The sequence below is a fragment of the Brienomyrus brachyistius genome, chromosome 22 (assembly GCF_023856365.1).
Source record: "Brienomyrus brachyistius isolate T26 chromosome 22, BBRACH_0.4, whole genome shotgun sequence".
NCBI lineage: Eukaryota > Metazoa > Chordata > Actinopteri > Osteoglossiformes > Mormyridae > Brienomyrus > Brienomyrus brachyistius.
This window is the reverse complement of record NC_064554.1, coordinates 17,281,482-17,294,638: the sequence shown is the minus strand read 5'-3', so window position 1 is coordinate 17,294,638 and position 13,157 is coordinate 17,281,482. Positions and strand designations below refer to the sequence as shown.

Genomic DNA, 13,157 nt, shown 5'->3' with positions numbered 1-13,157 from the left:
TTCGAGGGGCCAAACTCCCCCTTTCTTCTGGGTTGTTTTTTCCACTACCTTAAAAAACCCAGAAGCATGGCGTTGAGAATCCTTTTTTTATTCACCTCACCAATTATTCATTCACTGATATAATAAACCTGATTTTCCGTGTTTGACCTATATATGACAGCCTAGGGCAACCGAAATTTAACAAGAACTCCTAAGGTCCAACTGTGCAAGTTAAACAGGGCGACAACGGCCCCCAGCGGCACGAACAGGTACTACACGCATCTTACAATGAACATGAAACAAATGTCATCTTAGAAAAAGGTCTTTATTCACCATACTGCCTCTAAACGCAGTTATATTACAAATTACAAAATAAAGAAATATCCGACCATATAATTTCCCATATCACAGTTAAGCCATTTGTTCCCATTCAACCATTACCGGTTTTCCCCACATCAGAACCGGATTACATAACCATGTAGCAGGTGGTAGGTCTTTGTATGAGAGCCTGCAAAGCTGAACTCAGGAGGAATGGGCACTGTGACGTCATCAGCACGCGACTTTTCAGTCCTCCTTGAGTCCGCCGAACACAGCGGTGGGCACAGTCTTCTGCTCCAGCTGCACTTCTGGTCAACAAGGATGGAAAATGCAGTTTAATTACATGTGTGAGCGAACACACACACACACACACACACACACAATCTGCCATCAACTCACCGTCTGGCTCGTCACCTTCGTCGCCTCCATCCTCGTCCTCATCATCGATGTCAATTTCGTCGGGGTTAGCTTGTTTGGCGAGTTCTGCCAGCTCGCTCCGCGATGTGTCGCTTCTGGGTATGTGGACAGGGCACACACACACACACACGCACACACACACACACACACACACACACACACACACACACTAGAGATCAGAGCAAGCTTTTTAATCCTGCCTTTGTTGGCTGGACTCCCTCCCACTACAAATATGAGCCAGAAGTGGATTCAGACGGGTATTCCTGTAAAAGCAGTGCTTCGTGCCAGCAATCCGCAGGAGGGGGTGCCGGTGCTCACCTGACAAAGAGGATTTTGTCTTTGGGTTTGGGCTTGTCCTGCTCAGCCTCGGCCGCCAGCTGCAGGGCTTTCTGCTCCAGCATCTTCATGTCGTCCACACCGCTCTGTCCAGGGGCGAGGTCTGACACTGGGGACAGAAGGCCGGGCTGAGTCGCTGACCGCCACCGGGTCGTGACGCACATGACCCAGGAAGCTTCTGACGGTGTCATGGCGGGTACCTGTGCCTGTAGCATTGGCGGTAGCCTTGAGCATCTGGGAGGACATGAAGTTGACCTGCGTGTTGTACGTGGCCTGAACGCTGCGCTTGATCCTCAGCATCTCCCGGATCGTGTCCTCGTTCCCGTGCCGGATCTCGAAGTCCTTCCACGTCTGCCAGAACGTGGGCGTCATCTGTAGGTGTGTGGGGGGGGAGGGGAGGCATTTAAACAGCACTCTAGCAGGTTAAGGGGTTTGGCCTGCCCTCCTGAATCACACAACCCGCATTCTGATACAACATCCATTAACTGTGGCAGGCGTTTTACAGAAGTACTCTGGGTGAACGTACTTTCAGAAGGGAACCATTTTGCTCGGCTGTGTTTTAATTCCCAGCAGTAACCCCTTATCATCCCTGGGGACCCTAACCCAACAGGTCTGTGTATAAATACACATATGCGCAAAAAAGAAAAAAAAGAAAAAAAATGTTGTTGGAAGCTTGGTGCTAAAGTTAAACGTTTCTCAACAGCTGCTCTGCAAACAGGGATCTTGAAACTTTATGAAAATACAAGCCATGAGGCAGGGTATCACTTAGACGGGACGCCTGTCTATCTCAAGGAGAAACACACAGACCCTGATTTATAGCCTAGTATCACGCCGCATCTGCCGGCAAACCATAGTCTACATGCAGCATGGCAGGATCACAGAAAAAGAGGGAATTAGCTGAAGGAGGCCATGCATTAATCATGGAAAATAACATTCGAAAGAGAGCGATTAGATCAGACCGTGGGCACAGTGCAACACTGACACAGCCACTCGAGCTGATGTGAGGCTGCCCTCAGGTAACCATGGGAACCCCGGATCAGTCACCGGGAAAGCAAACGGCGGCATCAGGGAACGTGTCAGGCGGCGGGGGTGCGTGAGCGCGGAGCCGCGGCGGCTGCCTCACCCGGGGGTCGCAGATCTGCGAGCAGTAGGAGTAGATGGCCCTGCCACGGTCAATCTCACCCAGCTTACTCTCCATGTCGGCAAACCGGAGGCACATTTCTCTGGCGTGCTCGTCGGGCAGGACCTGCGGGGGGGGGGGGGGCACGGCATTCACTACATACTTTCTCTGAAATTCTTCGCACTGTAACTGTTTATTGTTATTTATTATTTGTGGCTGCCAATGTATAATAATGCCAACGGTACTATAAGCCAGCAATTTCCTTTAAGATTAATAAAGTATCCATCCATAACGATCATCCATCCATCCTACCTATCTACCTACATCTATTCATCTAAATTTCTACATCCATCCATCCATCTTAAACAGATGCCCAGTAGAACCACAGCAGCAAAACACAGACGCTACATGGGACAGCCTTGACCCCCCCCCCCTCCTGCCCACTGCACGGAGAGCTCACCTCAATGGCTTTCTGGTAGATGCTCCTGGTGTGCGTTACCCCATAGATCTCGGCCGCACGCTTGATGTAGATGTTGAACATGTGGTGCTGCTCAAAGGTCTCCACGGCCTGTGTGGCTCTCTCGTACACGGCCATGGCATGCCGCGCCAGCCCGTACTCCTCCTCCAGCTTGGCGTACAGCAGGTAGATCGCTGTCCAATCACAGACAGACACACGCTGCCGTTATCGCAGGCCCTGCCACTATCGCCACACACACACACACACACACACACACACACACACACTGACAAACACGCCAGCCTACGATGGCCCCATTCCTCTTACTCTTGGCATATTTGGGCGGGCAGCCATCCAGAGCCTGCTCAAACAGGTCCCTCGCCCTCTCCAGCTTCTTACCGCCGTAGCGGTCGGTGAACTTGGTGAGGTAGGTGTTCCAGATGTCGTACACGTTGGGCCAGCGGAAGAGGGCGATGCCCCGCTCGTAGGCCTGCCGACGAGAGGAGCGCAGAGGTCAGAGGTCAAAATATCGAGAGCAGGCGCCACACGCAGGAGGGGAAGAGTATGACGAATGAGAAACGTGCAAGAGAGGAGCCTCAGATCGCGTACAGGTCCCTCTCACCTTGAAGCTGTCCTCAAAGTAGCTGTGCTCCTCCAGGAACATGGCGTAGTTGATGATGATCTGGGGCGTGGCGATGCGTAGATCGATGATGCGGTCGTACACTGCCTTCGTGGACTATGGAGGCAACGCTGACATCAGCTGGTGCCCCATGTACCGAATGACTGCTATGTCAGACCTGAACACTGCACCCCCGTCTTCCGGAACACTCTATTCCATAGTATGGCACTGACGGGGGTCAAAGGGTCGAGAGCTAAGCGTGTCCCCGGGGAAGCAACATTCGCGAGACAAACCTGAAAGGTGCCCAGGCTCTCCTCCAGGTCAGCCAGCATCGACCAGACCTTCAGGGACTTGTAGACGCGGTTCTGGACCGGTTCTGAGGAGTCAAAGTACTCCGCCTTTCTCGACGGGATGGCAGTGGCTTTCTGTGGGTCGGAGGAAGCCGAGAGAACGACGTCAGGAGTCTGGTCACGTTCAATGACCGGCAGGACCAGCCTACCTATGGAGACTCTCCTAGTGTGAGTATCTAACACTGTCACACTCTGACTATAATCAACACAATGCATTGTATTCGCAAACTGTGTCAATATTTAACAAAGTATACATGGTTAGTAAATGTGGTCTGGTAAAACGTTCAGACGAGCACATGATAATGGGTCCGTGTGCTCCGATCTGTTTGCATTGTGGGCGGTCCTGCACAAGACCCCACCCCCCCTGAAGATGGAGCTCCGCCCCTCACCCACCCTCAGGATCCTCAGGGCCTGGTCGTAGTTCTCGTGCCGCAACTCCATCTCGCCGCACTCGCACCACACGCTCGCCAAGTCGTCCACCTGCTTGTAGTTCACCTTGGTGGCCTTCTCGAAGATCGTCCGTGCCTGGGGGGGCGGGGGGGGGGGGGGGGCATTAAAATGAGTCACCAACATCCACCGACTGGGAACAGCAAAACAGTGCAGCAAAACCAGTCAGTTTACCATGTTACAAACACTTTAACCGGCTGAATATTTTACCTTATGTTTACCTTATTTTACCTCTACCTGATGTGACTAATCCAGTATATTCAGCTTACACACACCGCTCGGCAGAAGCTAGTTTCCAAAGTGACTACCCAGTTAAGTGCGTTTCCAATGGGACTCGAACCAGTGACCATCTGGCCGGGCGTCCGATTCAGCAGCACTCACATCATCCAGCTGCTCATTCTCCTCGTAGAACCTGGCAAAGGCGACCCAGAGGGAATGGGGTTTCCCCGTGGCCTTCATGGGGTCCACGGTCTGCACGGCCTCCGTGTACGTGTTGATGATCTGGGAAGGAGGGGTCAGGAGGTCAAAACGCATGCCGCAGTCACCCCATGCTCCCGCCAAGGGCCCGGACGATCACCCACCGCGTCTGGAAACGCCATCTCACCTGGTGTGGCTTCCCCTCATACAGCTTCACCCTCTTGTGCCACTCGTGCACGTTGTGCGGATTCTGCCGCAACAGCACGCTGTTCAGCAACAGGGGGCGCCGTGTGATGAGCGTCTCAAAGCGGGCCAGGCGCAGCTCCAGGTCTACGTCCTCTGGGGTGAGAGACGGAGCGTCAGCGGCCTCCGCGTGTGCGCTAGCACCCGAAGACCCGCGCGAGTACCCGCCCCCGCGTTCGCACGCTCGGCCCCCCCCCCACCGTCGTCATTCGAGCCCATCTCCGAGGTGGTCTCCATATTGGCCGCGATCATGCTCTCCTCAAACTGCGCATAGCTGTCGAAAACCTGGGTGAAGTCCCGCACAGTGACCACAGTCTGGATGGCCTCCTCGTACACATCGCGGGCCTGGTCAAAAGGTCACAGGGCAAAGGTCCTTAGGACACAAAAGCTAGCATTTAGCAGCCACGTGCACTGATCACAGTTGGATTAGCATGTGTGAGGGTGTGCGAGGATGTGCACGTGTGTTACCTTCTCGAAGTGCCCGCTGCGAATGTAATAGTCTGCCAGGGAGCACCAGAGTTTGCCCAGCTGGTCGGTGAAGCGGGTGAGGCCGCCCCGGATGATGGCGCCCACGTTCAGGGACTTCACCTTGTCGGGGTTCTGAGACATGAGGTCGCAAAGCTCGTGCCACAGCTGCCGAGAAACAGAGGCGGGGAGAACAGCCGTATTCGCAGGCGCTGTTATTTCAGCCTTTGTATTATTTTCAATATTCGTCTGAAATTCAGTTTAGCTTTCATTTTCAGTGTGGCTTTATTAAGGAACCGTCTTGGTTTTCTGAGTTATACTTTAAAGATGTATTTCTAATTAGTTTTTACATATTTTAGCTTCAGTTTTAGTTATATGATTTCTAGGGACAGACTGAAAATTATAGAGCTATTTTATTCGTGTGAGCTTTCCAGAATACCACATTATTACACAGTGCAGATATTAATGGGGTACATTAGCGCAGATATCATTAATGGTCATTAACCATAAATCAATATTAGAAATAATTTTTATTTTATATTATTTGTATTTATTACTCTATGTATTACACAGAACTGTCAGTAATTACTTATACAAGTATGTTATTTATATTACTGCTTTCATTTTCCTTCAGTTTACAGAAATGCTTTCTTATAGTTTCCGTTTTTGTCGACTATAATAACCGAGCCTGGCAGACGCAACAAAAACGAAGACAAACCTGGTAGTTGGACTTGCCCTCCTTGGAGATGAAGCTGTCGTCATTGACGACGGCCGCGAGCCTGATGGCTGCCTCATCCAGCCGACCGATGGACCGCAGGTAGTCGATATACTCCTCCGCATTCTCGGGGGACAGCTGAGGCGGGAATGGAGGACGAGCATTTACGGCACTGCCGGGCACTCGCCGGAAACTTAAAAACCGTAATAACAAGAGAGAGGTGGAGTCGCCCGGACCGGCGGACCTTGAGGTAGCGGCGGTAGATGCGGATGGCCGTTTCGGGCAGCGGGAGGTTGCGGGCAAACTGCAGGTAGAGAGGCCACACGCGGGTGTGCTGCGTGATGGGAAGGGCTCGCAAGGCACGGTCGAATGTACGCCGACTGCGCGTGATTTTACACTGCAACACCAAGAACTGGCAGTAGTCCAGCCAGATACGGGGCATCTGGGAAAGGTGAGGGGGGGGATGGGGACAGCAGGAGACAGGAGAGTCAGTCGACAGAAAAAGGTGTTTCTGTTTCAGTTACCTGTAAAGCAGAAATTCCCATCCCAGTTCTCCAGGACCCCCCCCCCAAAACACTCCACATTTTTTGCTCTCTCCCAGCTACCAACACACATCTACCAGGTATTCAGAGTTCTTCATTGGCTGGGAGCTGGGAGGGAGCAAAAAGGTGGACCATCTGGAGGACCTCAAGGACTGGGCTGAAAGACAATGCAGTATAGGGTCCAATTGCCACTGAACAATACTGACAATAAGCATATCTTTCTGCTTCCCCGGTCCCAGCCCTCCCCCCCCCCCAACAAAAGTGAACCATCCTTTCTCAAAGCACTTATTGCGGGATCACAGTCAGACAGGTACAGCTGCTATTTACACGAGTAGTCCTGCCCCACTGCAGACCCCGCAAACTACCTTGTGCATGAAGACCAGCGCTCTCTCGTGACAGTTGTTGACCTCCTCGTATACAGGCTCGGTGATGCACTTCCCCTTCACCTGCTTCCTCCTCTCCCTCAGATAATTATACCACAGTTTATAGCTGGAACACAAGCATAATCGGGGTTCGCAATGAAATATTCAATAGCAACACAGCTGGATTAGCTGAACTCCCCCATTCTGCTTACTGTACACCTGCATACATACTTCTAAGTACAGAAATTCGAGACACAGCAGCAACTGACAGGTTTGTCAGCTCGTCATTATTATTATGTGACCGCATTGCGTATGCTTTACCTGCCGGGCAGCTCCTTCAGCGCCCGCTCGTAGATTAAATTCAGGACCGATTTGGCGCCGTTCTGTTTGTGTTCAATGTAGCGCATCCAGCACTTCACCGAGTAGGGATTGCGGATGATCTCCTCCTCGTACGGAAGGTCATCTTCCTCCTGGGATCGCGCATAAGTACACAGTCAGGAAAAAGTCATATTTATGTCTGCTGTGCATCAAAGTTGCTTCTTATTTCTTTGGCCTTGCACAAAACGCAACTGTTAATCCCGATCGTTTTAGCAGGTTACGCAATACACTTGCAGAGTTTATAGTTGTGTAGCTTTAACTTGAAACACTGAAACTAGCTTCTAACTACACATGTAAGGATGTTGGCTTTGCTGGTTCATATCACCTATTTCCGCAGCACATCCGTGTTAGGGTGTACAAGACGCGCAACAAAATGTAATTTAGACCCGAGGTATCAACAGAGGCCTTCAAAGATTCTTCGTTTATCGAAACATTTTCAGAACAAAACGGCGAAATAAAGCAAACATGAACATATGCTACTCACAAAAATAACGTCCGATTTGCCGCCTGAAGACAGCATGGCTTTCTTCTGTACCAAATGACACTTTTTGCTCTAAGAATGTAGCATTAGCCGCTACGGGGACTAAACCTCTGTACGACAATACGTCGCACAACGTGCGGCAAACGCAGCTCGGCTCCGCCCCTGCTGTGATCCTATTGGACGTTAGATACTCTTACACGGAACCAATAAAATAAGCCCTTTCTAAATATTGCTGACTACCGCAAAAAAGTATTTATTAATTTAAGTTTGTCTGATGTAATCGCTTTTTATTTGTAAATAGATTTATATATCTTTGTGGGTGCAGCGCATGGGAAATGGTCACAAACAGAGTATATGTCTGCAATAATTTCTTTAATTTAAGTACTGTGTGAGCATTTTTATAGTTTTCTGATGATGTTCTTAGAAATGTCTTTGATAGTTATAGGGATGCCATGCATGTTGTAGCTGGATTAGCTCTATATTAAATTTGCAGCAGCTTCAGTTTCTCAAAAAAAGGAAACGCATGAAACGTGAAGTTATGTTTATCACGCATGAATGCCTTTTATTGGAAAGGGTGATCATACATTCTCACGATAACTTCCTCATAACCGAGGGTGAAAATGCATTTGTCTCTTACAGTAACTGATGGGTAATTGACTGACATGCATTGCTCACGGTATCACAGGACAGGAAACGCTAGTGGAGGTAATTGACCTCTTACACAGACAGCATCATTAGCTCCTTGGTTCCATTCCCCTCCTTTTCCCATCTCAATCTTGCTTTACTTCTCTGATTAATAAGCCTTTGTGGCTCTTTCTTTCTTTTTTTCTCTACTCTTTTCACTCGTCTACTTCCATCCCTTTCCCCCCTTTTTTCTGTGTCCTTTCTCTCCTTTCTCTTTGCCTCTATCTGTCCGCTTCCCTCCCTTTTTCCTCTCATCCTCCCTATTCTCACCTTCAGCATCCTCTCCCACTGTCCCTTCCTTTTCTTCTCCCGCATCTTCATTACCCCTCGTTTCCTCTCCCTTTTTCTCCCTTTTCACGTCCCTCTTTTCCTTCTTCACCCTTTTTTCAGCTTTTTTCTTCTCCTCCTTCTCCTCTTTCTCCCGCCTCTTTGTTTCCCCCTTTTCCCACTTCCATTTCTTCCTGTGTCCTTCTTCCAGCTTCCCTATCTCTTTCCCCCCACCATTCCCGAGTCCCCCTTGGCTCTGTAGGCTGCGTGCATCATGGCTTGAGAGGAGGTACTTCCCATCTGGTTTGGCTGAGTTGCCCTGACCAAAGACCATGCTGGGGGTTCTGGGTCTGGGAGACTGGTGAAGAGAGTATTGCTGATCATCTATTCTGAAGCCCTGTGAGAAAATTAAAGAAACAATATAGCACTTGCTGTTCCATTACTCGAGCTGGAATCTACCTGTCCATCTATACCAGTGTTTCCCAATCCGGTTCTTGGAAACCCTCAGATGGTCCACATTTTCGTTCCTTCCCAGCTCCCTGCCACACAGTCCACAAAAACCTACACTGTCTGTGAGTTTCGGAGGACCGGATTGGGAAACATTGATCTATACAGAACCTGTATGTAACTACTTTACAAGGCTAACTGTAGATAATTAAAAGCAAGGAATCAGCTGTCCTTCCTAACTTTTCATGCAGTACAGTCTACCTGCTCAGAAGGTCCTTAATTATGGTCCTTGTTTGTATAAAACTAAAAGCTCATTCACTAAATGGCCTGTTCAGAGATACTCACCACTGAAATTAAAAGTATAAGGAGATATATAACTTCCATAGACTCTAAACATTCACCGTATGCCAAATGTGTCAGCCTGTGATGGATGGATGGATGAATTATCCTTAACCACATTGTAGAGATAGCCAGCTGTAAATAGCAAACCTGAACTCCTGACAACAGCAGCTGAGAATCTTCCACATTTGGACGTCCCTCATGGTCAATTCCAGACACCACATGTAAAGCTCCTATTAGCATTCTGAGGGCAGAGGAGTACCTCTGGTCATCTTTCTTGGGGTCCTGAAGGACAAAGAAAAAATTCTATTCCACATAGTTTTATATAGCGCCTTTCCCAACATGGCAGGCCTAAAGGATCAGGAACAGTGGCATGAATTGACACACCACGCAAACAATGTTTAGATCATTAGATCAAGATCTGAGCTGTGGATTACCTGTCATAATGCCCTGTACTGTACTGCTCTCCTAAATACTACTCATGCAGAACTAAAAATCTACCTTTCCTAAGTGTTCTCAGCCGCCAGTGTTTTATGAAATTTAACACGTCCTCCATAATTGTGCATAACTACATTTATAGTTTGTGTATAATTATCCATCAGATTAACGGGCCTTATATATATTCTGCATGTGCGGGGCCTCCCCATCTTTGAGCTTGGTGGGAGTGACTTCATACTCAGCACAAGCATCAGTTGGATAAAGGGCACGGAAAATGTGCGGATGAATGGACAGACGGGCGGGTGGATTTTATAACTACATTGACCTGTTGTGTTGATTTTACGGTCTCCCGGTAACCAGTCCTGTACGCTGCTAGGACTGAGGACCTACATCATTGTCGTTATGTCCTGAACCATTCTAGAGGCTAATTGGAGACCCAGTTAAAAACCTTGATGCAAACAGGATGACATTTCCAAGTGTTGGTTATGGTGTTAAAAAGGTGTCATACATCTGAATGTGGAAGGAGAAGATTTATTTCAATAATACGTGTTTGACAGGTGAATATACTTATTCCAAATAAAACAAGTTATAATTTAACAAAAGATGTGTCTGCCATATGGGTCATAAGTATATATGCTGTCTAACTCAGTCTTGCTGTCTTGCTCAGTCTTGCTGGATGACTGATACTGGTGTCTATGGGGATGCTTGAACTGTTCTTGCTGGGATCCAAATTGCAGCGCTGATCATCCATCCATTCCCTCTGAACACCATTGAGTGGGGAATAGGACTGGTCCTGGCCCCCTGAATATGAAACTGTCCCCTGCTGAAGAAAATATAGACTATGTCCTGAAAGGACCAATCAAAGCTGTTTTATTGCGGTTAGAAGATGCTTTGAGCCAATCACACATCTGTCCATCCGTTTATTATAATGAGCCTAGAGTGTCTCCCATGAAGCTCAGGACACAATGCAGGGGACACCCTGGATGTGATGCTAAGCCAATAAATGTACACAGAAATGACAAGACATGATGGGGTAAGTCAGGGGCGGGTTAACTTTTCTGGGGTCCCTAGGCTGACATAGGTAAGGGGCCCCCTAAATGGGTCACTAATATATAATATTAGGAGAGGGGTATCTAGCCAGTGGACTGATCAGCCAACTTTACTTTGATCAGCAGGGGGGGAGCTCTAGAGTGCAGGGCCCAGGGCTGCTCGCCCCTACAATCCCCTGGGGTAAGTTTTCATTCACTTCATTATTATACCCGAGTGGGCAGAATGGGGATATTCTTGGTCCCTACATCAGGTTCTGCAGAGGACCCAGGACCAGAGCGGGTCACACAAGATGGGTTTAGAGACCCTGTTGGAAGTTCCTCCTTTCTGTGGCTCTGCAGGACAAAGAACGGGAAAGCAGCAGTAGGAGAGCCTCTCGCCCTCCTCATGTTCCTCAAGTTCCTCCTGACTCGTCTAACCACTTCTACTGAAGCAGTGCTTCGTCAGGGCCGAGAGACGCGCACGGCCCTGACACACTCTCACACCATACTTGCAATTTCTCACGCGCTAGATCAGACGCATGCTGGGTGTGTCGCGCTGACGAGTCGCGTTTCAACAAATAGTCCTGTGATCGCCTGCATGTATCTGCGATCACATGAACGCCTGAAACAATGAGGAAACCGGTGCTGCACCTCCGACACACCACTATAAAACAGTGACGTGAAAATATCCAGCCACACACGGTCACCTGATCTGGCCCAGTCTGCCCCCCCATAACATCTTTTATGTACCTGTGAGCCTGACCAGAATAAGCGCATAGATCACAGGTGGTAATAAAATGAGGAATGCACATGAGCTCTCACCATGCTGACCAGCTTGTTTAACTTCTCGCCTGCCGGCATTTGCACTTGCCCGTCCTCATCATCACCAGAGGACATGTGGTGCTCAAGTACTGTCCCCATAGATGCACGCTGGTCGTCAAGACGACCTCTCTGAGAGTAGGCGGCTAGGTTAAAAAGCGCTTCCCCATCACAATCTGGAAGACAGAAGTAAAAGTTCTGAAAAATAATCTTCATTTGTGACGTGTATATATCATGTACGAGGTGCAGTGCTTACCCGTCTGACTGGCATTTGCATCTCTGCCGGTACTTGGTGTCCTCTTGTCTATCGGGCCTCGGTCTGATTCTAAGACTGCCCCCTGCTGGATAAATCAATCACAGTTTAGATGACTACATTGTTAATCTTAATCCGAAGATGACATATTTCACATGGCATCATAAATTAACCAAACCTTTTTATTTTGCGTTGTGTAATGTATAATCAGGACAAGATGCCTGTAACTAAATTTTGTACACTTTGTCATTGTCCAACTTCATGCAAATCACCTACAGTTGACTGATGTCATAACATTACATTATTAATGTAAATGTAGCTCTGAAAGCTCTTTTGAGAAAGATAGCCAATACAGTAAAAAGCAAATTACTTGCTCAACTGTAGTTGATTAATTTTGCCAGTTTTTCTGCCGGCTTTGATGGATATACAGTGTATTCACTTTGAAGTGAAAAATTGCCATTATTGACACACAACAACAGAATGTGTCCTCTGCATTTAACCCATATGAGACATAGCAGTGAGAAGCTATAATGTAGCACCCAGGGAGCAGTACCTTGCTTAAGGAACCTCAATGGTATCTTGCTGGTCGGGGATTCAATCTCTAGTGCACTTCCCTAGCCATTAGGCCTCTTTATCATTTTCGTTCAAGAGGTAGAACCTTTCACCTGAGCTTTCTGTCTGTCGTCGTTTTGGTCCTTCCTGTTTTCATGCTGCGGCTTCCTGTCTTTCTGACTGGCAGACGCTGCCTCACCGCCGGGCTGGTTGAAGCACACGGGGGGGAAATGGGCCTTAATGGAGATGTCCGGGCAGCCGGCAGTGAGAAGGTTCTGAGAAGAACGCCTCCGCTCCTCCTTCCTGGGGCCCTGGGGGACAGAGACACAGAGACACAGAGAGTAAAGAACTGCTGGTTGACTTGATCTTGACTTGATGAAACACTCTGTAAGGAAAAACCAATTAGCTTTATTCAGCTACTCTGCAGCTAGCCTGTGGTGTCAGAGGTGAATTACGTTTAGTGCAGTCAAAAATGTTTTCAACAACCAGAATCTGATTAATTAATATTCAAACAAAATATACTAATTGAAATAAATTTTTTACCATATTAAATTCTCCACTCTTATTATTGCCCGTGGTTACATGCGGCCCAGGTAATGTCCTGATGGATACATTTTGGTGGTCAAGGTGACATCTTTGAGTGAGATTTAAAAGCTGGACCACATCAGAATCTGAAATGAACAA

The 13,157-nt window shown here is 48.4% G+C and overlaps 2 protein-coding genes across 3 annotated transcripts; both read right to left on the bottom strand.

Annotated features, from left to right (window-relative positions):
* Window positions 1–285: 285 nt before the first annotated feature.
* On the bottom strand, window positions 286–7,805 carry xab2 (XPA binding protein 2). Its single transcript, XM_048990626.1, has 19 exons — window positions 7,650–7,805; window positions 7,109–7,257; window positions 6,791–6,914; window positions 6,128–6,325; window positions 5,887–6,021; window positions 5,172–5,336; window positions 4,904–5,048; window positions 4,648–4,799; window positions 4,425–4,544; window positions 3,990–4,121; window positions 3,540–3,671; window positions 3,250–3,363; window positions 2,955–3,117; window positions 2,631–2,821; window positions 2,174–2,296; window positions 1,251–1,422; window positions 1,033–1,159; window positions 697–809; window positions 286–605 (listed from the first exon to the last, which is right to left on the bottom strand). Exons 1-19 carry the CDS (start codon window positions 7,683–7,685, stop codon window positions 544–546), a joined length of 2,553 nt encoding a protein of 850 aa, XP_048846583.1. The 5' UTR covers window positions 7,686–7,805; the 3' UTR covers window positions 286–543.
* Window positions 7,806–8,182: 377 nt separating this feature from the next.
* Window positions 8,183–13,137, bottom strand: LOC125717589 (glutamic acid-rich protein-like). Of its 2 annotated transcripts, none has more exons than XM_048990713.1 (6): window positions 13,017–13,137; window positions 12,587–12,784; window positions 11,925–12,009; window positions 11,672–11,844; window positions 9,534–9,668; window positions 8,183–8,994 (listed from the first exon to the last, which is right to left on the bottom strand). In XM_048990713.1, the coding sequence occupies exons 1-6, from the start codon at window positions 13,017–13,019 to the stop codon at window positions 8,494–8,496; spliced, it is 1,095 nt and encodes a 364-aa protein (XP_048846670.1). In that variant the 5' UTR covers window positions 13,020–13,137; the 3' UTR covers window positions 8,183–8,493. The 2 variants fall into 2 exon arrangements, with proteins under 2 accessions (XP_048846670.1, XP_048846671.1); XM_048990714.1 differs by having other exon boundaries at window positions 11,925–12,006.
* Between the last annotated feature and the right edge of the window lie 20 nt (window positions 13,138–13,157).